Here is a 20,272-nt window from a genome sequence, read left to right as displayed (position 1 = left end):
CGTGTTGGGTGTGAGTTTTAGGAAAAGGGGAAGTAAGTAGCACTGGAAAGGAGAGGATATGCGCGTCCAAAGACGGAGAACACGAGACAGCATTCTGAGAGAGCGTGCAGGGATGTGTGGTCTGTCGTTCTTTACGTTCCTTCCTCTTTTCTCGAGTCAGGCTTGCTGTTGTGGGTGCCCTCTGCCTCTTCCTTTCAGGTACCCCTCTCCACCTCCTTTTTTTGCATGAGGGTTCCTCGTTGCGGCTTCCACCTTCGTTTTCGCTCTAACTTCCTTGAGTACCAGATATACGCATGCATGCACACATACCCCAGTCCCTCCCCCACAGACCCTTCGCACACATACACACGTGCTCGAAGACGTACACATACACGTGTATTCTCCATAATGCCACACACAATAGAGTGTCGTGCTTACGTGAGCCTCTCGTGTATCGGCTCTCGCAGCCTTTGCTTCGTTTCTCTCTGTGCAAAAGACATAATGGAAGGAAAAAGCGGAGTATTAGTCGTGTCTTTCGCTTGCATTTTTTTTTTTTAAGCTTCGTCTGCTCCAGGCAAGCCAAACTACTGCTTGCCGAGGCAACATTGAGCAGAAAAGTGGGCCTCTCTCTTGTCTGCCACCTGGTGTGTAGGATCGCCGTGATGTTGGCAGCTGGTAGCTCTCTCTCCCTCCCTCTGCGTCTTTGCACTACTCGCACTGTGGAACTTGTTTCCTCTCTACCACCTTCACCTTCCCGTCCTCCACGTCTTCTCTGTCGACTCTCGCCTCAACTCAACATATTGGTCTCACGCACGCACATACCTGCAACTCTCCTTGTGGCATATCTGGTGTAGAACGAGTCTATGATGATTGCTGCGGTATTGTTCTTCCATCTCTCACTATCGCTCTCTTACTGAACCCGCCCTCCTCGCGTCCCTCAAAGAGCTTCCGCTGCTATACCTTCTAGAACCCCCCCCACCCACACACCTACACAAGCAAACAAACAACTATCAACCCGCCACTCGCCTACGCTGTGCTACCCAGTCCTTCTCTTTCTCGACTCTTTTTCTCTCTCCTCTTGCGCGGGTCACGCATCGACCCTCAGAAGAAGCCTGAGCACGTATACATCCATACACACAAACCTCTCTTCGACTTATACACCTCTTCCGCCGGAAGTGCCTCTAAAGTGTTCGTGTGTGTTGCGCGTGCGCGCATTTGTGATTGCCGTTGTCTTTGAGTTTATGTTTCTCTCCCTCTTCTGTTTTCTTTCGCTTTCCTCTGTCGCTTACCAACCTCTCCTCTCAGACTTTTCCCCCTTTCTGTGGCGTCTTTCTTTGCCCCTTTCGTGTTTGTGTGTTTTTCTTTTTTTTCTGTCCGCTCTCTCCGGTGTGTGTTCTGTCGTGTTGTGGATTTTGGGCCGTTCTCTCTCTCTTTCTTCTTCCTTCTCTTGTTTCCCTCATTTTTCCCCCTGCCCCCCTCCGTTCTTCTCTGCTGGGTGACCATCGACCCCCTAAAGCAAGCCCAAAGACAACTAAACGTCAAGGGTGGCGCACCATTCTGTGCAGTGTTGACGTGCGCGTTGTGTCGGTGCCGTCGTCGGTGGAAAAGTTCCTCATCTCGTTAGTGTTTTCGTTTTTGCTCTTGAGGTGGCGGGTGTGTTGTTGTGTTGTACTTCTTCGTGCCCAGCGAATACCAAAAGAGATTTTTCGCTTTGCCTTTTCATCTTTGTGTGTGTGCGTCTGCTGAAATCGGGTGTCGTCCTGCGGCGGAAGAACGCATACGAGCACGCTGGACGAAGGCCCCCGCTTGCGTTATATGCAAAGTAAGTAGCGTTGCCTCAGTGAAGCAACCCAGCAATTGCATGCGCTTCACTTTCCCCTTTTTTGTCTACTTGATCCGCTCCTTTGTTGATTCTAAAGCTGCTCCGCTCTAACTTGTCTAACAGCAGTACGATCACTATATACGACCCTTCATTTCTTCTTCCTCCCCCCTTCACCATCATCATTGATTCACCAGAAGGGTACCGAGTAGTGTGCGCTGGTGTTTTTGCTCTGTTAGTGAAGACCGTCTGCGTGACGTCGACCCCCCGCTTTCTTTTCCTTCTCTTCTCCGCACCAACATCAATTTTCTGGACAGCAGCTCCTCTGTACGCTGTCAAGGAGAGGGACACGGAGTTAGGACCGCAACGCGCGTGTAGGAAGTCAAGGTGCAGTAACCGCAGAAGGAAAAGAGCAACAGAGTGCATCAGAAATGAGCGTCGACTCCATTATCGAACAGCTGCTCGAGGTGCGTGGTGCGAAGCCCGGTAAACAGGTACAGTTAGCCGAGAATGATGTGAAGCAGTTGACGCTGCGCACACGCGAGATTGTTCTCTCGCAGCCGCCTCTGCTAGAGCTGGAGGCGCCCATTAAGATATGCGGTGACATTCATGGTCAGTACTACGACCTCATCCGTCTCTTCGAGAATGGCGGCTTCCCGCCGACAGCGAACTACCTCTTCCTCGGCGATTATGTGGACCGCGGAAAGCAAGGTCTCGAAACGATTTGCTTGGTCTTTGCCTTCAAGGTGAAGTTTCCCGAAAACTTTTTCATCTTGCGAGGCAACCACGAGTGTGCCAGCATCAACCGCATCTACGGCTTCTTCGACGAGTGCAAGCGCCGCTACAATATCCGCCTCTGGAAGGCCTTTACAGACACGTTTAACTGTCTTCCCGTGGCGTGCATTATTGATGACAAGATCTTCTGCTGCCACGGTGGCCTTTCACCGGAGCTGCAGACGATGGACCAGATCAAGAAGATCACTCGTCCGTGCGATGTGGCAGACACTGGCCTGATCTGCGACCTGCTGTGGTCAGACCCAGAGGAAGGTCTCTCTGGGTGGGGTGAGAACGACCGCGGTGTGTCCTTCACCTTCGGCCAGGATATTGTAGAGAAGTTCTTAAACAAGCACCAATTTGAGCTGATTTGCCGCGCTCATCAGGTCGTGGAGGATGGGTACCAGTTTTTCGCGAAGCGCAAGCTTATCACAATCTTCTCTGCCCCTAACTACTGTAATGAGTTCGATAACAGTGGCGCCGTGATGACTGTCGACAACGAGCTTATGTGTTCTTTTCAGATCCTCAAGCCGTCTGTGAAGAAGCCGAAGTTCTACTCGTAGCGAAGTAGGCGAAAGAGGGGAGTGGGGAGAGGGAGAGGAGGTGCGCCGTTGTTGGTGCGAGGGAGCGTGTACCTTGCGGCAGAAGCACACACCCACACACCCCGAAGAAGCGATGCTAGAATGCTGATGTCTTCTTCAGTTTCATTGGCTGGTGCCCTGACTTTGCCTTTTTAGACATCAGAGGTACACGTCGGTGCGTCTCTTTATTTTCAGTCCCTCTTCTCTCCCTCTGCGCGTTTTATACTTTCCCTCTCGCTGTTGCTGCTCTTGTTGCCGTTGTCGTTTGCTTTTTCTTCTCCTCCGCCTGTTTTTCCTCTCTCTCCTTCCTCTGAAGTGCCACTGCCCTTTCGTCATAATTGCACATTTGTGCCCATGCGTCGTTCGTTCGTTGCGTTGTTGCGCTTTTTTCGATGTTGTATCAGGCTCGTTTGTTGTTATAGACGGCGCGAGGGACTATACGTGCGCGCGTCAGTCTCTCTCTCTCTATGATTGTGTCAGGTAGTACTTACCGTATCGAATGATACCAATGCGGATGTATGTCGCTCAAAGGGGGGAGAACCGTATCCTCCTCCTCTTCTCCACTATGGCGCCCCCCTCCTCCTCCCCCCACTCGTATTGCTGCTCACCTTCATGACACTCTGCATCCAGAATAGATCTCTCCTCTCTCCCCATGTCTCTCCTCCCCATCATATACGCTACTGTGGGATTCTCTTTGTCAAAATAGTTCTGAGATGGAGCTGCTCCTTTTTTTTCTCCTGCCTAGCCGCGCGCGTGGGACTGCGTGTGCGTGTGCGTGTGTGTGTGTCCTCCATGATATGAACAAAGCAAATCCAGCGCGCGTGCCCACGTATGCACTTACATTCATCCACGCAAGGCATTGTATCGGACGCAACGAGCTCTTTTTTTTGTCCCTTCTTCCCCCTGGTAGATCCCTCGTTCAGCCCTCCCCACCCCCTTCCCCCCATTCGGTTGCTCTGATCACTTTGCTAACTCGATCTTTTTCCACACGTGAGCGTTGTCGAGCCGCGCATCTCTGGTGTGCTTCTTTCTCTTTCCTTTTCTTCCTCTTCTGCTGTTAAAGCGAAGCAAAGCAGCAGAAGAGGAAGCACACAGGGCGCGGAAAACACATAGGGAAGCGGGGAGGAGGGGGAGGTGGAGATGGGTGGAATAGTATTGCATACAAGAACGCCCATCAAATGCGCGTGTCCAAGAGAGATGGAGAAGGCAGCTCATACGAGAGAGGTAGAGGTGAGTTGGCTTCGACCTCTATTGCGCCCATTTTACTTTCTTCTCTGTTCCTTGTCTAATGTGTCCGTGCTACTCTGCATTTATGGATGGGGTGGGGTGGGAGGTAGGAGGTAGAAGGGATGACATCTCGAATGGCGCTTTGATGATCACGTCTGCGTATGCAGGGGGGGGGAATATGATTCACCTTGTGTACTCGTTCGCGGTTGTATTTCCCCTTCTTTCGTCCTTTTTGTATTTGTATGCGCTGTGTGATGGTTGAGGAGCGTATGCTCGATCATCATGATGATACTGATGTTGACTATGATGAGGATGACTGTGTCGTTTTTTTTTTGTCGTCTCTGTGAGTTGTTAAGTATGCGTGTGGGTTTATGTTGGCGAGGCTGGATGTGTTCTTCCTCTTTTTTTTTCTCTCTTTTGTTTTGTCTTGCCTTGTCTTCTCTTCTGTGTCCACAAGGCGGATGTCACCCAAATGTACGACCCCCCCTCTTTCCTTCCCCCACTCCTCTTTTTTTTTTTTACTTGCCTTCTGCGCATGGTCCTCGTGTGTGTGTGTGTGTGTGTGTGTGTGAGTGTTTCTACACTTTCCTCATTAATGAGCAAAGCTCAGTAAACAAGACGAGCAAAAGCGAATCATGACCACGCACCCTAACGGTGTTTCTTGATCGCGACATTGTGCCCTAGGAGGGGGAGGTACCAGGCTGAGTCAACCCGGCAACGCTCTCATTGCGTAGGAGGAGTATATGTGGCAAACATGGTTCTGGCGGAGATTCTTTTCTGTTCGAGTGGTAAGAGAGTCTCATAAGAAATAGGGGCACTAAGGTGCTTCTACGCTCAAACTGTGCTGACTCAGTCTTCCAGCGTCGCCTCCTTCTGATGAGCGCCCCTCTCTTCATGTTCTCATCGTGTAGGCTGCACCTTTGTGTCGTACTGCGTAATGAACGATCATCAGCGCTTGCTGTTGACCACGCACGGGCATCCAGGCATACACGCGGCGCAGTGCAATCACTCGTTTCCCGAGAAGTATGCCTGTGGGGTGTACTATGCGCATCTAATCCATCCCTTTATTGCTCTATTCCGTCTCTTTCGCCCTCTCTAAACAACCGTCGGAGAAACACAGTCCGACTGGTGCCAGAGTAACCGAGAAAGGACCGAGAGGGACGCACACAGCGATGGAGCCCTACTATGAGCCAGACTCAGAGTTTCGTGAGCCGCTCACGGACGTGGATGCGTTCCTCGACAGCGCGCGGTACAACGAGACTGGCGACCTGGATCTGCTCAAGGCGTACCTGGAGAAGAACCCAAGCGAGGTCGACGCGCGGGATGAGCAGGGCCGCACAGCAGTGCACATGGCCGCCGCGAATGGCCACATGGCCATCTTGGAGATGCTCTTCCAGTTTGACCCCCAACCGAATGTCCCGAATGACGAGGGCAACACGGCTTTACACTTTGCTGCGCTGAACAACCGTGTCGCTGCGGCGGAGGCGCTGCTAGCACACGGGTGGAGGCCGGCTGAGCAGAACATCATGGGCAAGACCGCACTGCAGCTCATCTACGAGAAGCAATACAACGAGATGGAGGCGCTGCTCATGAGCCGAGATGAGACGCTCGACACGTATGTCCCGCCCATCCAGGCTTCCGTGAGCCTCGACCTCCCAACCAAGGAGGGGGACGAGGAAGAGAACGACGAGCGAGACGAGGAGCCAAGAGAGGAGGCGAAGGCGGCGCCAGAGCGCAAGGTGCCGCGGGCACCCATAGCACCTGCAAAGAAGATTGCACCAGCGGCAAGCAAGGTACCTCGCCCTCTGGTGCCGGTGGATGCGACAACCGCGGTGCAGATGCTTGGCTCTGCCTCTGTGGACGCTATCGAGTAGGCTCAGGTGGAAGAAGAGACGCAGCATCTCTCTCTCTCGTGTGTGTGTGTGTGTGTGTGTGTGTGTGTGTGTGTGGGTGGGTGGGTGGGTGTGAGTGTGTCGACGCTAAGCGCAGCCGGCATTTATCCCCTTTCTTCTTTTCGTACGTACTCCCCTCCGCTCTCCACGAAGAGGTTGTGGAATGAGAGTGATATGCTCGGAGTAGCGTGACGTCGAAAGTGGAACACCAATGGCAGAAAAGTTACCAACGCCACGCAGGGCCGGCAGTAAAATGTGCAAGAGTCTTGAGGGAGGGGGTGGGGTGGCCATACGCGAAAAGGACAGCAGCTCCGGGAGGGGTCTGCCGCCCAGTATTGCGCAAGGGCTGTGTCTTGTTGGGTGTGGCTTGACACGTTTTGTTGCGCACCTCCTACCTTATCATTCTTTCACACATTTCCCGCACCACTAATGAGATGCATGCGTCACTCACCTCCACCCGTGCGCGAGTCGGAGCAGCTGCAGCGCCACGCCCCAACGAAAGAGGAACAGCGACCAAGAGGGGTACACACACACACCGAGAGATGCACATCATCTCATGCATACCTCATTCATCTGTGTGTCCCCCTTCTTTGATGCATCTCGTCCTCTGTTGTCTTCTCTTTTGCCCCCCCCCCCTCCTTCTGCTTCCTCGCTGCTGTCGAGGTGGGCTGCCGCTGTTTTTCTCTCCCCCTTTCCGCTCAGCTTGCCGTCCTGCGATGCCGAGCCCTGGAGTGACAGTGTATGAAGGGAGCGTGGAGGGAAAGGCAATGTGACGATGGGAACACGCATTCTTTGCACGTCTTTAGCAGCCCTCAGTGAACAGTAAGCAGCGGGGCCGTACTGGCGCATTCGCGCACACCTGTCCTGCGAATCATATGCTTGGCTGGAGCTCACGCGTCTTGCTTTCCCTCTTGGCAGCACTCTTGCTTTTTTCCTCTCTTCCCACTGAGGCGTCGTTTCTCTCTGCCTCTAACCTCCTTGATCCGTCACGCGTACACTGCACAGAAGATCAGCAAGAAGCCCCAATATCACTCGCGGCATGAGTTTTGCTAGTAGAGAACGTGATCGAGTTCCCACCTGCGAACCGTTCGTGACGGAAATGCCCGCCAGCGAGCGCTTCTTCGAGTCCCTATTTGGCTTCTCGGAGGGTGACTACGCCGCGACGCGACATTCTCTCTTTCAGAAGTGCAGGTTTGAAGTGGTACGCACCAACACATCGAGTGGCTACAGTCGTGTTCTCAAGGAGCGAGCCTTGTTTCACCACCCCTACGTGGCAGACGACCGCCCCGTCAGCAGCGGCTGGCATTCCACCCCAAGCGTTGCCGAGCTACGCGCAGAAACGGCAGCGCACGTGCGTAAGTTTGACCAGAAGTACCCAGGGCTTCTCGTCAAGGTGGCAGCTGCTCGCAGTGGCTCTTGCATGGCATCAACAGCACCTTGGCCTGTGAGGTGCGCGCACCTCACAGGCGACGCGGGCCAGATGCACAGCCGCATTGCGAATGGTCTCTTCCAGGTCTCCAGTCAGTTTAACCTGCTCGAGTTCTCGTCCTCGGAGGTGACACCGGAGCACGGAGTGCGTCACTACGCGCACGATCGGACCCAGGGGCCGGCGTGTGCGATGGCGTGCATGGGCGGTACCGTCTATCGTAACTACCTACTGCATCCAGATTTTTTTGGGTTCACCGGTGCCGCGTTGGTCACAGAAAATGCCGATGAGGCTACCCGGGGACAGCAAGCGGATCACCAGGTGAACATGCTGAACGACCTCGTCGAGTACCTTACCCGTGCGCGTAGCAGTGACAATGCCGCTACTGCGGCAGGGTCCACCGATTCGACTGCTTGCAGCGTGCCGGCGCTGCCACGAGAGCACTTCTTCACGATCCGCAACGGGTATTTTTTTAAGAAGCCGCCAATCTCCACGCTGAGCGCTCGATTACAGCGCATCGCGGCTGCCGAAGGGATCTCGATTGCGGATGTGGAGGAAGAGTTGGTATCACGCCTCCGCATCGGGCTGGTTGAAGACGCCACCGTGACACTGTCTCTGCATGGTCAGCTTGTCCCTCGCGTTCGTGCGCCGTGCCAACTCGGCGATCAAGCGGGGGGGGAAGTCGCGTGCAGGTTGGGTGCAGATGTGGCTGCCGCGGTGAAAGCCCATAATGTGACTCAAACGTACAACAGCGCCTTGAGTCTGCCATCTCAAGTTCACTGCACACTCTTGGAGTGGAACAACATAGCCGCTCTCTCCCGCATCATCTTGCGCGGCACCTACGAGGCCACACTCCTGGCCGGCGTGCAACACACCCTTCGTGAATTGGAGCGGCAGGCCACCTTCGCTGACGCGTCTTCGCCCACGACACCGGCTTTCTCACTGCCGCCAATCTTTCTCACCAAGGTGGGCGGTGGTGTCTTTAGGAACGACGCGGAGTGGATTGCGTCTGGTATTGCGTCGGCGGTGTACCGCGTAGCCGCGCTCAGCGTACCGCTTGACGTGCGACTCGTGCACTTTCGAAAGGTAGACGAGTACTACGTGGACTACTTTCCATCGTGGCCTGTGCTGGACTAAGTCTCGCGTGAGTCGACAACCCCGTGTGCGTATGACGGGAGACGTAAAACACACGATATGGAAGGTTTGTACGCATCTAGTTGTGTAGAGCACTTTGCTATATCTCGTGTGCGCGTGTGTGTTGCTCTCTCCCCACCCGTATACCGTCGCATTGCTCACCCGCCTTTTTTTGAGCGCACGGACGTGTCTTCTCGTGTCGCTCTTGCGCGGATTTGTAACTCTTCTTGCGTTTACCCTAACGAGAGGCAGTCTTCCCTGGTGACGTCGCTCTGCCCTTTTTTTTTAGGCACACCTTCGCCCAGTGGGCCCCGTCTACGTCGTGCTGTTTTGTCTTCATTGCCCTATCGTCTCTTGTGGGCCTAGTACTCTGCTGGGCCTGAGGGGTTCACATGTACGAACCATCACCGCGATGTGCTCCTCTCCTCCCTATCTCCTTCTACCCCGAGGCACACTTCGCGTTGTACGTGTGCTCGGGTGCACCCTCCCTTCCTTCCCCCTTTGCTCTTCTTTCTGTCTATCTCGGAGAAGCCTCTGATACCCATACACTTACGCGTACTTCAGAACGCGCGCTCTCCTTCACGTTTTTTTTTTCCACAACTGTAGCGAACCCACCAAACAACCACACACCACCTCTTTTCCCATCCTTTCGGCTTCTCTAAACCACACAACACAGAGAGCGAGATAAAGAGCTGGACGCTTTGCTGGAGCGCATTTTCGGTTATTTTCTCTCCTTCAGCTTTTCTTGTTTTCTTCGGAATCAGAGGTGCGTGCGCGCGGTTGTGTGTGTGTGTGTACGTTTAGCTTCTGCCAGAGCTGAAGTCGTGCAGATCAACACACACGAGCATGTGCATCTCCACGAGTGGAAACCACACCGCCTTTCCCACTCTCTCGCAGCCGTTTCTCTTCCCCCTTTTCACCCCTTCTGCTATTCTACCTACCACTCACCCGAGGCAGCACAAAACAAATGTGCTCGATCGATGACGCAAAGCGTCTTGCTGCAGGTTCCCTCCTTCTTCCTCTATTTTGCTGCTGGTAGCCACGGGAGGTGATCACCGCACTGCAACCAAGAGAAAAAAATGACCCCCAACGAAAAGAGCAGATCATCATCTCAGCGCCATTAGTCTCCATGCTGACACGTACGCAGGAAGGCAGACCCAGCAAGAGCGCGCGTCTCGCAAGGCTGGTCTCTTGCAGTTTTGTAGCCTCTTACGTTGCCCTCTTCCCTATCAAGATCTTCCGTTCCTCTCTCTCTCCGTGCAATGGTGTGGGCATTCTATATCGTTTTGCCTACTACACAACCACGCCCCCTCCCTCACACATTGTTTGTTTCGCTACTCAGATTTCCTTGACTTAGTTCCCACCCAACCACGCGTGGAGTAGTGGTCCACAGCGCGTCTTTGAACGACGACGACCAAAGACGCGCAGAGAGGGGAATCTCTGGGTGCCGCACCGCACTTATTCGACGCTCTTTTCATTTCGAATCTCCTAATCCCACTTTGCATGCAAAGTGGCGTGTATGGCTGTGTCAGACGTATTTACCGCGCTGGCTGGCATACGCACACGTACCACAGACATTCTGTAAGGTGCAAGGAAAGAGAGTCCTTGCATAAGCTGCGTCTTTTGGCTGTTGTTGTTTTCCTCCCCCTCCCCCCCCCCCCCCCCACACACACACACCACAGAGCTTCTGGCAGACGCATGGATGCGTACAGTCACCCACTCTCACTCAAGTGCGACAGCCCATCTCACAGCTTCCTTTTTGCCTCTCCTGTAAGCTCTTCCCGCTTTGTGCGTCACCTCAGTTTAGGGAGAAGCACGTGTAGCCAACACCTCAGCTGCTCCGACATTCTCTCCTTAGTCGCACCCGCTTTGTGCGAGAAGGATGGAGCCGCGCCGATGGAGGCCCCGGTTCTACAACCCCTTCACGGAGCGCGGACGGCGCACGGAGTACCTCCCCTTGTACCGCGGCTTTTTCCGCACGATGCCGCTGCACCGTTGGGGGATCAATGACATTCAAAAAACGCTCGGCTACGCCGCCCTCAACCCGTCCCTGTTTGGCTTCCCCGACCAACCCACGTGCATCGTGAACACAGCGTACTTTCTGCCGTCGCTGCGGAGTCGGCAGCGCGGTGTATGGGCCTTCGGAACGGAGCGTGGATGTAAGAGCATCATCGTTCCTCACTCATGTAGTGGAGAGCACTTCGACGCGCTCGATGCCCGCCTCATAGAGCCACTCTTCCGCTGGAATCCTGGTGTCGAATACGTGTATTTCTCGCGCCATTGCGAGGCGATGGCGCAGCAGCTCCTCAGCTCTCTCAGCCGCTGTCATCACTTGCGCGAGGTGACCTTGGAGGGTTGGAGCGACGCCGTCGCTGTGCATCGCATCATGATGGCGTGCAAGAATGCCGATGTGCTGGAGACATACAGCCTCGATGACTCGCCACGCAGCTGGCGCAATGAGCTCTCTGTCCAGGCGCTGACAACCCTTATCGAGATGCACCCCAAGCTGCGCGCCGTAAAATCACACCGTCTCTACCTCGCCGACTGGTATGAGGCAACCCGCTTCTCTCGGTGCAAGCACAATGTCGCCCTCATCCTGTTCTCGTGCGATTTTGTAGTTTTTTTCTACGTTATGTTCCTGTGCCTTGTGTGCATACCTGCGTATGGCGCGTACCGCATTGTCTACCGTCTTACCGCGAGTCGCTTGTCGGACGCCTACGCATGGTTCTGGAGCGTTGTTGCATTCGTGCTCACCTTCTCGGCGATTGTCACCTTCGACTACGTCGGGGGATCTTACCGCGGTCATTGCTGGGTGCACATGCACAAGTACTTCATCTTTGCGAAGCGGCGCGTGGACGTTTGGATGAACGTGCACCAGACGGCGATCGTTTTCCGCAAGAGCTGAGACGCCCCCGCCCCCGCTGTGCTCGGTGAGCATGATCATATGCAGTTGCCCTTGTGTGGTCGTGGCGCTGTCGCTGCTGTGAGCGATTGGGGTGAGGACCGACAGGCGTTACGGCTCTGCAGAGTGGCTGGACATCGAGCCCGACTTAGCTCCCTGCCCAATCTGGAAGACTCCACCCGCATGGGTACACGCGTACGTATGCGTGTGTTCTCTGGCTATGTTTTCCATATATGCATGCGTATGTGTGTCTCTCTCTGTGTGTGTGTCTTTTATGTGCGGGAAGTCCCTCTAGTCAACGTTGCCTTACAGAGTTTATCGTCATCGCTGCGCATCTGCTTCTTGTTCTCGAAGGTACCCCCATGCCCCGTACATCTCTCTGTGCCGGACTGAAGCGACACGACGAAAAAAGAAAAAAAACGCAAAGAAGCCGTCGGTCTATCCGGAGAGAACCAGTGACAACTGCACGGGCGCGGACGATTGCCGACAGCAGAAGAGTCGTTCATTGGAGTCCCGAGCAGTGCGATGCCGTCTGACTTTCCAAGACAGGTGGTGATGTTGGCGTATATGTGTGCCTAAGAGTAAATACTGAGGCAACATCTCGCACTCCTTCTTGTTCAATGCATGTGTCGTTGCGACGGCCTACGCTTGCCACTTGACCTCGTCTCTCGTATCACGGTTGTGCGTCCCTCGCGCTTTGACCTCCTCCCTTATCTGCTCTGTTTTGCTCGTCTTTGCATGATCGATTTATTCACTGTCGTGCGCAAACGAAGTGCGCACGCCTGTTTTTTTTGGGTTTTCCCCCAGGGTTTCGTCTGGTGAAGCATCGCCATCAACACAGTACACGCGAAAGCTGTAGTGTATCCTTTCCGTGGTCCTCTCCTCTTTTCATCTCGACACGCGACTCACCATCCTCACGTTTTCCTTCATTGTACGCGGTTAAGCACAGTCCACACAAGTAGTGCCAGTGCCGCTCATCCATTGGTACGGCAGAGTCACTGTGAAGGAAGAGGGGCGAGGGGACAGAATCCAACATAAAAGGACCTCACGGAGAAACACGGCCGCTGAAGGATTCTCGTCTGTGCGTGTGCATACTCACTTGTTCTTTGTTAACTCCTTTCCTGGTCCTGGACCACGAATCTTTAGCACGTTGCGGCGAAGGGTTCATGAGTGATACATTGCTGGACACGGGCCATTTGGCGGCCGTGACAGACATTGCGGCGGATGCGAATGGTCGGCATCTCGCCACGGCGAGCAGCGATGGCACGGTGCACGTTTATGAGTCCGTCACTACCGCCCCCAAGGAAGCGTCGCAGTACAAGGGTGGACCGCAGCCCACGACGTGGAACCCTGTTGCGGTGCTTCAGTGCAGCGGCGAGGAGCAGGCAGCGACGGTGACGTGTGTGGCGTGGGCACCTCCCGTCTTCTACACGGCTGCCCTCGTCACGTGTACCGAGGCGTCTAATGAGGTGGCGCTGTGGTGTGACGTGTGTAACGACGCTCAGTATCGCAAAATCTACACCTACACCCTGGCAACACCGGGCTGGTGTGTGGCATGGGCCCCGCACGAGTACGGGAAGCTCTTTGCCGTCGGCTGCGCGGATGGGGCGGTGGTCGTCTTCACCGGCGGGCCCGACGGCACGTGGGACATTCGGTCCTTCGAGAGTCACCCACACGGTTGCTGCAGCCTCTCCTTTGCCCCGTTCTTTCCACCGGGGGCGCTGCTCATGGCGCCTCTGGAAAGGGACCTTAGTAATGTCCCGGGCAATGCCCCACCAATGCCGTTCGCGCCACCTCGTCTGGTGACGTGCGGTGGTGGCCGGCTCGTGAAGCTCTGGACGCACTCGTTTGCACCTCGGTCCGGCGAAGAAGGCAGTGGCGCGCCGGAGTCTGTGTGGGTGTCCATGGAACTGGAGGCGGCTGAGGCGTTAAGCACCCCAGCGTGGCGGGAGGTGAGTTGGGCCCCGAACCTGGGCTTGCCGTTCACATACATTGCGGCTGGGTCAGAGGATGGGATGGTGGCGGTCTGGGTTCAGGATGGACCCGCTTCGAACCCATGGCAGTGCCGACTTCTGCCCCCACCCCACGGCACCCCCGGTGTGAATGTGACGAAGCTCTCGTGGTCTCTTGTAGGAACGTTTCTCTTGGTATCCTACGCTGATGGCGCGGTGGCGATGTGGAAGGAGACGGGTAATAATGGGGCGTGGCGCGTGGTGAGTGAACTGGAGAACCCGACCTCGTGAGGGGCTGACGTGTGGGGCACATTCGTTACGCGCGTCTCACGAGTTTGTGTGTGTCTCCTGTCCTCTCTCACCTTAATTCCACGTTGCCTTTTCACTATCAACATCTGCTACTGCCCTCCCCCTGCCCCTTCCCTCTACTCCTCCGCCGATTTCCCAACGTCTCGCTGCCTCACGCTCGACGCGGCTTTTGAGAGAGAAAAGAAGAAAGTGTGATGCCTCTCTTTTTGCTCGCTTTGAGGGGGTTTCTCCTTGCCACGGTTTGTCTCGGTGGACTGCATGCCACATCTCTCTCCTCTCCAAATACTCACCAACTACAGAAGTGAAAGCAGAGCAGAAGAGAGAGAGAGCAACAACAATACTCAGCAGTGCCTCTAGAAAGAGAGAGATAAGACCTACTCGTCCTGCCTACGTGCATGTGCTGTACTCAAGGCGACGGTGCTTCGGTGCGACCACACATGGTTTCCGAGGAGGAGCCATACCTCGACTGCATTATTGATGTGCAGGGACGTTGTCTCAGCCACCTCTCGACCCCTCATTTGCCTGGGCCCGTTTTCCTCTTTTCATCTCTGCGTCCATGGCCAGCTACCCTCCGCCCCTTTGCCCCTCCGGTGCTTCCACCCCGTCTTGGTGGACCGCTTCAACTTGCGTTCCTCGTGCTGTGGCCCCTCTTTCCCTCACCGACTCACTCCCACACGCTGCCTTGGACGTCACAGAGCTGCACATTTTTGACTCGACCGCTCTCGATCTGTCTACTCACGGTTACCCTCGCGTCCCTGCTGGACAATCCCACCCACATTCAGACAACTGCTCTACTCTCCCTCTCCTTGATCGAGGGGCTTATTGATCGGTGTGCCCTACCACAAGGAAGCAAAGGAGGTGACTACAAGGGAACACATCACTCATTCCGTTTTGCATGGCCCTTGCTCCTTCTCTTTCTTCTTTCTTCATCTGAGAGTCTCCTTGCTGTTGCTGCTGTTGGCCCACCTCTCTCCCTTCTCCCCCCTCTCTTTCGAGATCGCACCAAGTGCGGTCGAGATACAAGGACAGTGACGTCCCCTCGTTTGTTTGCGCTTCTTCCGTCCTCTCCCCTCATCCCCTCGTCGCAGGACTCTTTTCCTCCAAAAAGTGCAATATCGTTACACAGCGCGCCATGGGCCTCTTTCTCGGTACCTTCATTTTTATACTCCTCGGCGCTGCCGGTGCGCTGAGCGCGCCGCTCTGGGCAAAGAGCCAGGTCGACCTTGTCCGCGTACTGTGCGCTGTGGCCGCTTTCTGCTGCTGGATGTCGTGGGTGCTGATATACATGGCGCAGATGAACCCGCTCCTGCTGCCCACTCGGTCTATCCAGCGGGAGTGAAGGGGAGGTACCTCTGGAACAAGCTGTGGGGGGAGCCACAACGAGGAAGAAAATGACATATCGACCCACCATCCCTACTCCTTCCGTGTGTATCTTTGCGCTCTCCTCCAGCGGTCTCGACGTCCTCCTCGATGGCTTTTCTCTTCCTCGCCTGCTGCTGCTGCTGCTGTCGAGAAGGCGGTGGGTCGGCACTGAGGGCTACCCCCGTTCTTGTCTTCTCTTCTGTCGATCTCCACACTATGAAGGACCCCGTGACCGCACTGTTTCTCTTGGATGTGTCTTCTTGTGGTTGCTGACGCTGTTGCAGTCGTTTCCACCGTTGTTGCCACACCCCTTTTTTTTTTTTGGCAGGCAAGGCAGCCGCACCGCCATCACCCACTCACGACTTGGGGGTTTGTTGTTCTGTCGTTTCGTCCCTTGTCTGCCTATTATTTACATATTTTGTGCGCGCGTGTCCTCTTCAGATGCTTATGGTATGACCGGATCGAGGGTTGCGTGTGTGTGTGTGCGTGTGTGTGTGGCTGGTATGGTAACTATGCGTGAAGGAAAATTAGGAAAGAACACCAAGGGTCTCCCTAGGAAAGGAGGGGTGGGACACAAGTGCCCGTTGCTCCATCTCTTCTCTTGCTCCTGCTCCCGTGTGGAAGGCGTGGCAATATGTGAAAGGGTGCGTCACTAGAGGGTGCGTCACTGGGACATTCCCATTCGTTTCAGGCGAGTAGACCCGCTCGGAGATAAGCTTGAGTTGATAGCACATCACGGACGTGTGCAACCGTGCCTGGCGGCATCGGTTGTGCCGTTGAAGAGCATTGATTCAGTTGTGGGCTACGCTCGAGGGCGTGTGCGCCATCTTCGAGCGGTATAGAGCAACCCAGACATATTTGTTTGCACCCCCGCCAAGACATGTAGTTGCTCTTTACTGTTCGCCATGGTGTCGTCCCACGTGGACCACGAGCTCAGGTCGCTCATCGAAGCTCTTACTCGTTCACCTTGGCGTTCTTCTTCCTTCCTCTTTCTTGCTCTCCATGACGGCGGCCGATACCCGCCAAACATTCCTACGTTTGCCATCGACTCAGCCACACCCGCGCCCGCACACCCGCATAAAAGTTCAAGACGAAGACACAAGCTGAGAGATTGATAACATCGAAGAAAATCGGTGTGAGAGGCATCGACTGTTGGGTACACGGACACAGAGGGATATCGGTGTATATTGGCTTTGTTCTCTCTCTCAGGTGATGAGCACGTCTACGGAGCTTCTTCTCCGCCATCCTACACCCCTTCTTCCCCCCCCTACCAAACTACGACCGCTATCTCCACCCCACGGTAAGCACACACACACACACACACACACACACCCAACCAAACAAAAGAAAACAACTAGAAAAAAGAGCGCGCGTTGAGCACTCGAGCAAAGGATGTCTGTGATTCGCATAGCGGGGGATATGTTGCACCTCAGTGCCATCTTGATCCTCTTATCCAAGATGCTGCGTCAGCGCAGCGCCGCCGGCATCTCGCTCAAGTCGATGGAGCTGTTTGCGCTCGTCTTCTGCACGCGCTACCTGGATGTCTTGTTTTCCTTTATTGGCATCTATAACACCACCATGAAAATGTTCTTTATTGCATCGACGCTGCACATCTGTTACTTGATGAAGTTCAAGAGCCCGTGGAAAGCGACTTACGACCGCGAAAACGACACCTTCCGCATCCGCTACCTTATTGTGCCTTGCGTGGTGCTCACCATCCTGTTTCATGGGACTCCGCGGCGCAACATCATTGTTGAGCTCTGTTGGACCTTCTCCCAGTATCTGGAAGCTGTCTCAATTCTGCCGCAGATCTTCTTGCTCGAGTACACCGAGCGGTACGATGCGCTGACATCTCACTACCTCTTCTGCCTCGGGGCGTACCGCGTCGTGTACATGATTCACTGGGCGATTCGCTACTACATCTATCGCAAGGTGCGGTGGATCTCGGTCCTTAGCGGGTTTGTGCAGTCGCTGCTGTATATCGATTTTTTCTACCACTACGTGGTACAGGTACTCCGCAAGGCAAAGGAGCGGTATGAATTGGCCAAGTAGAGAGTCGAGGAGGAGTGTTGTGCGTGTGGCCCTGTGAGGTGGGAGGAAGGGGAGCGATGGACTGCTGCAGTGTGCGCCAGCATGCGTGCATGTGGGGGAAGGGAGGAGGGAGATGGCTGTCTCTGGGGAGCGTACAGGTCACTAAGGTTCACGTCACCGATGTCACGGTGACTGGTATCTGTGAGAGAGCAACCTGCAAAGCACGTCTGTGTTTCGGATAGCTGTGTGCTCGTGGTGTTTCTCTCTCACTCAAATGCAACGCACCAGGAGTCCCTTTTCTACCGTGCGAGGCGTAGCAGAGGTGGGTGAGCTTTGACGACCTGTGCTCTCTAGCTCTTTCCCTTCTTCGTTTTTCTTCTGTTAACGTGTCTCCGTTTTATCACTCAGTTGGAGTGTATTCTCTCATTGTGTATCTGGTGCGTCTGTGGGTCTCGGTATGCGTGTGGCCCTTCGCTCTTCTTTTCGGGCCCCACATCTCTCCCTTCTCATGGCCACTACCACCACCACCACCACCCCGTTCATTCGTCCCACTTCACCAAGAATTGCCTGCACGTCTGCAGAGGCTGACAAGCAAATGAAAGGAACGATAACGCCCACGCACGTTCGCACACGCAGACACAGACGCACACCTGGGCGCCTTTCAGTGTGGGTCGGTGTCTGCGTCTCCGCCTAGGAATGTGCGCGCATCTTGCCGTGTTTCTTTAGTGTGATCGCTTCTTCTCTTTCCTCTTTGTCTCGCCTCTCTTCTTGTCTGATCTTTCTCCCCCTCCCCATTTTCTCCATTTGTGTTCCTTTCTACGTGCTGGCCCCCTCCCCTCCCCTCCCCTCCCTCTCCCCCCTCCCCGCCACTCGCTGAAGACGTGAGGCGGGGAGGGGGAGGGGAGAGGGAAAACAAGGAAGAAGGGAGAAGGCAGGTGGGGTTCAGTCGCTTCTCTCTCCACTGCCTACCTGCTGCTCTCCCGTTTTTTCTGTCGCTTCCCTTTCTGTTTTGTCCCCCCTCTCCGTGTATCGGTATATCGGCGGTGGTGCGCTGCGATTGCGATGGGGACGAGGACGGCGTGTGTGTGTGTGTGCGTGTGAAGTGGAAGACAGACCGAATAAAGAGGGGAGAGAGGGGGGGGGGGCGAAGAAGCTACACTCCACCGTTGTCGTACTGATTCTCGTTCTACACGTAGGCTTGGGATTGCGTACTCACGCAGGTACGCCACACGCACACCACGCCTGCCCCGAGGCTAATGCAAGTTGAGGATGAATGGTGGGTCACTCCCCTCTTTCTCAAAAAGAAAACCGCAAGGAAAATACAATCGCCAAGTGTGCGCAAGATGGAAGCGATGCCGTGCACGCCAAGGCTCTCTTTCCGGAGAGCGGTGATGCAGGAGTGACATCACTTTCGCTATTTGTTTTTTTTTTTGTACACAGACGCCTGTACGGGTCTTCTCGTTTGCAACGCCGTCGCTGTCTAAGGTGCGCGTATCTGTCTTTGGCTGAGGGATAGCTGGCTAGATATCTTGAAGCGAAGGGGAGGTACGAGCGGGTAATTGATTGTGCCTACCAGCGATGCGCTTATCCACAACAGATGGAAAGCTGTACAACGGCTGTGTACTTCTCGGTACGACGCTATGACTGCTTATGGTGTTTGCTCTTTCGCATGCTGGGGACTATCGAACTGCACCTGTTCAACGGCAGAGAGAGAGAGCCTCTGTTCCTGCGCCTTTTCTCCCTGTGTTCATCTACTATCGCTCTGTGCTTACTGCTACTACCCCTGTATTTCTTTTCTCTCCAACCTCACAAACGTGCGGTCTCACGACGACAATCACCACCAATACTCTCGCTTGCCCGTGTGTTTTTTGTTCGTTGTCTGCGTGTCAGATGCCGGACGCGTACGAGTGCGTAGGCACACATTTTATTGGCTTTTTTGCGTGGCTGTGTCGCCTCTCTCTCGTGACGGAGGCGCATCAGCGCGCGGGTACGGCCCCCTACACATGTTCACGTAGACTCACACACACACTCTCATTCATAGACGTATCCACACTGTGACAGCTCCACTGGACGCTCCTTCAAGCCTCTCTTACTCGCCTCACACGGTGGCATGTGCGGCAGCATTTCCCTTTTCCTAGACTCCTCGTATACTTCTCCGTCGTCTACTAGGAGCGTGAGTGCGCGTTTATGCGTACGTGTGCCAAAGTTTGTCATCATTTTCATTCGTTGAAATTTTTTTTTGGGGGGATATTTTCTCGCGAGCTGCTCTGTGGTGTGTTGTGCCTGCGCCGTCGGCTGCGTCCCAGGGTGTTGCTCGCACGCACACATTCTCTGTCGCTCCTCTTTCCCACCTCATTTTTGTTGCCCCTCCCCCTTTTTTGCCTTTTGTCTGAGCTCACACGCACGCAGGAGCGAAGAAACCGGCAAAAAACAAAGCAAGTCCTTTGCTTTCACTGCTGCTTTCTCCTCTTTCGGCACCCACAAGGAAAGCGCAGACACGCCCGTGCTTACCCAGCTCTTCTTGTACCCACGTGTGTGTGTGTGTGTGTGTGTGTGTGTGTGTGACCCCACCCCTCTCTCTTTTGCACGCGTGCTGTGCGTATCTCCTGTCGTACCTCATCGTCTCGTCTTTGTTCTCTCTCTCTCTCTCTTGTGCGTGCGTAGGGCTGCCGTGTTTGTGACTCCTCTCTCGCTCTCTCACTTCTATACCACTACCCTCGTTGTGCACCCACGCTCTTGTGTATCTGTATTATTTCCTTCATTTGGTCCCCTCTTTGCCTTGCCACCCTACGTTATTCTCATCTTCCCCGCTGCATTCATTCTCGTCATCCTCCTCTTTTCCCTGTGCCTTCCTCCTCCTCCTCTTCTGATCTCCTTAGCCCGC

At 54.7% G+C, this 20,272-nt stretch overlaps 7 protein-coding genes across 7 annotated transcripts; all 7 read left to right on the top strand.

Moving 5' to 3' along the window:
• Window positions 1-2,229: 2,229 nt before the first annotated feature.
• LPMP_280700 (serine/threonine protein phosphatase catalytic subunit, putative) lies at window positions 2,230-3,135 on the top strand (the record flags this gene model as incomplete). Its single annotated transcript, XM_010702109.1, has 1 exon — window positions 2,230-3,135. One exon carries the CDS (start codon window positions 2,230-2,232, stop codon window positions 3,133-3,135), a length of 906 nt encoding a protein of 301 aa, XP_010700411.1.
• Window positions 3,136-5,552: 2,417 nt separating this feature from the next.
• On the top strand, window positions 5,553-6,254 carry LPMP_280690 (hypothetical protein; the record flags this gene model as incomplete). The annotated part of the gene is made up of 1 exon (XM_010702108.1): window positions 5,553-6,254. The coding sequence occupies one exon, from the start codon at window positions 5,553-5,555 to the stop codon at window positions 6,252-6,254; it is 702 nt and encodes a 233-aa protein (XP_010700410.1).
• Window positions 6,255-7,752: 1,498 nt separating this feature from the next.
• Window positions 7,753-8,835, top strand: LPMP_280680 (hypothetical protein; the record flags this gene model as incomplete). The annotated part of the gene is made up of 1 exon (XM_010702107.1): window positions 7,753-8,835. One exon carries the CDS (start codon window positions 7,753-7,755, stop codon window positions 8,833-8,835), a length of 1,083 nt encoding a protein of 360 aa, XP_010700409.1.
• A 1,879-nt stretch (window positions 8,836-10,714) lies between these two features.
• LPMP_280670 (hypothetical protein) lies at window positions 10,715-11,737 on the top strand (the record flags this gene model as incomplete). Its single annotated transcript, XM_010702106.1, has 1 exon — window positions 10,715-11,737. The coding sequence occupies one exon, from the start codon at window positions 10,715-10,717 to the stop codon at window positions 11,735-11,737; it is 1,023 nt and encodes a 340-aa protein (XP_010700408.1).
• Window positions 11,738-12,900: 1,163 nt separating this feature from the next.
• LPMP_280660 (protein transport protein Sec13, putative) lies at window positions 12,901-13,977 on the top strand (the record flags this gene model as incomplete). The annotated part of the gene is made up of 1 exon (XM_010702105.1): window positions 12,901-13,977. One exon carries the CDS (start codon window positions 12,901-12,903, stop codon window positions 13,975-13,977), a length of 1,077 nt encoding a protein of 358 aa, XP_010700407.1.
• A 1,150-nt stretch (window positions 13,978-15,127) lies between these two features.
• LPMP_280650 (ATPase V0 complex subunit e1/e2, putative) lies at window positions 15,128-15,334 on the top strand (the record flags this gene model as incomplete). Its single annotated transcript, XM_010702104.1, has 1 exon — window positions 15,128-15,334. The coding sequence occupies one exon, from the start codon at window positions 15,128-15,130 to the stop codon at window positions 15,332-15,334; it is 207 nt and encodes a 68-aa protein (XP_010700406.1).
• A 1,415-nt stretch (window positions 15,335-16,749) lies between these two features.
• On the top strand, window positions 16,750-17,409 carry LPMP_280640 (ER lumen retaining receptor-like protein; the record flags this gene model as incomplete). Its single annotated transcript, XM_010702103.1, has 1 exon — window positions 16,750-17,409. The coding sequence occupies one exon, from the start codon at window positions 16,750-16,752 to the stop codon at window positions 17,407-17,409; it is 660 nt and encodes a 219-aa protein (XP_010700405.1).
• Window positions 17,410-20,272: the final 2,863 nt, after the last annotated feature.

Source organism: Leishmania panamensis (assembly GCF_000755165.1).
Source record: "Leishmania panamensis strain MHOM/PA/94/PSC-1 chromosome 28 sequence".
In the NCBI taxonomy this organism is placed as follows: Eukaryota; Euglenozoa; class Kinetoplastea; order Trypanosomatida; family Trypanosomatidae; genus Leishmania; species Leishmania panamensis.
Note: the sequence above shows the minus strand (reverse complement) of the source record. Positions and strands in the feature narration are given on the sequence as shown.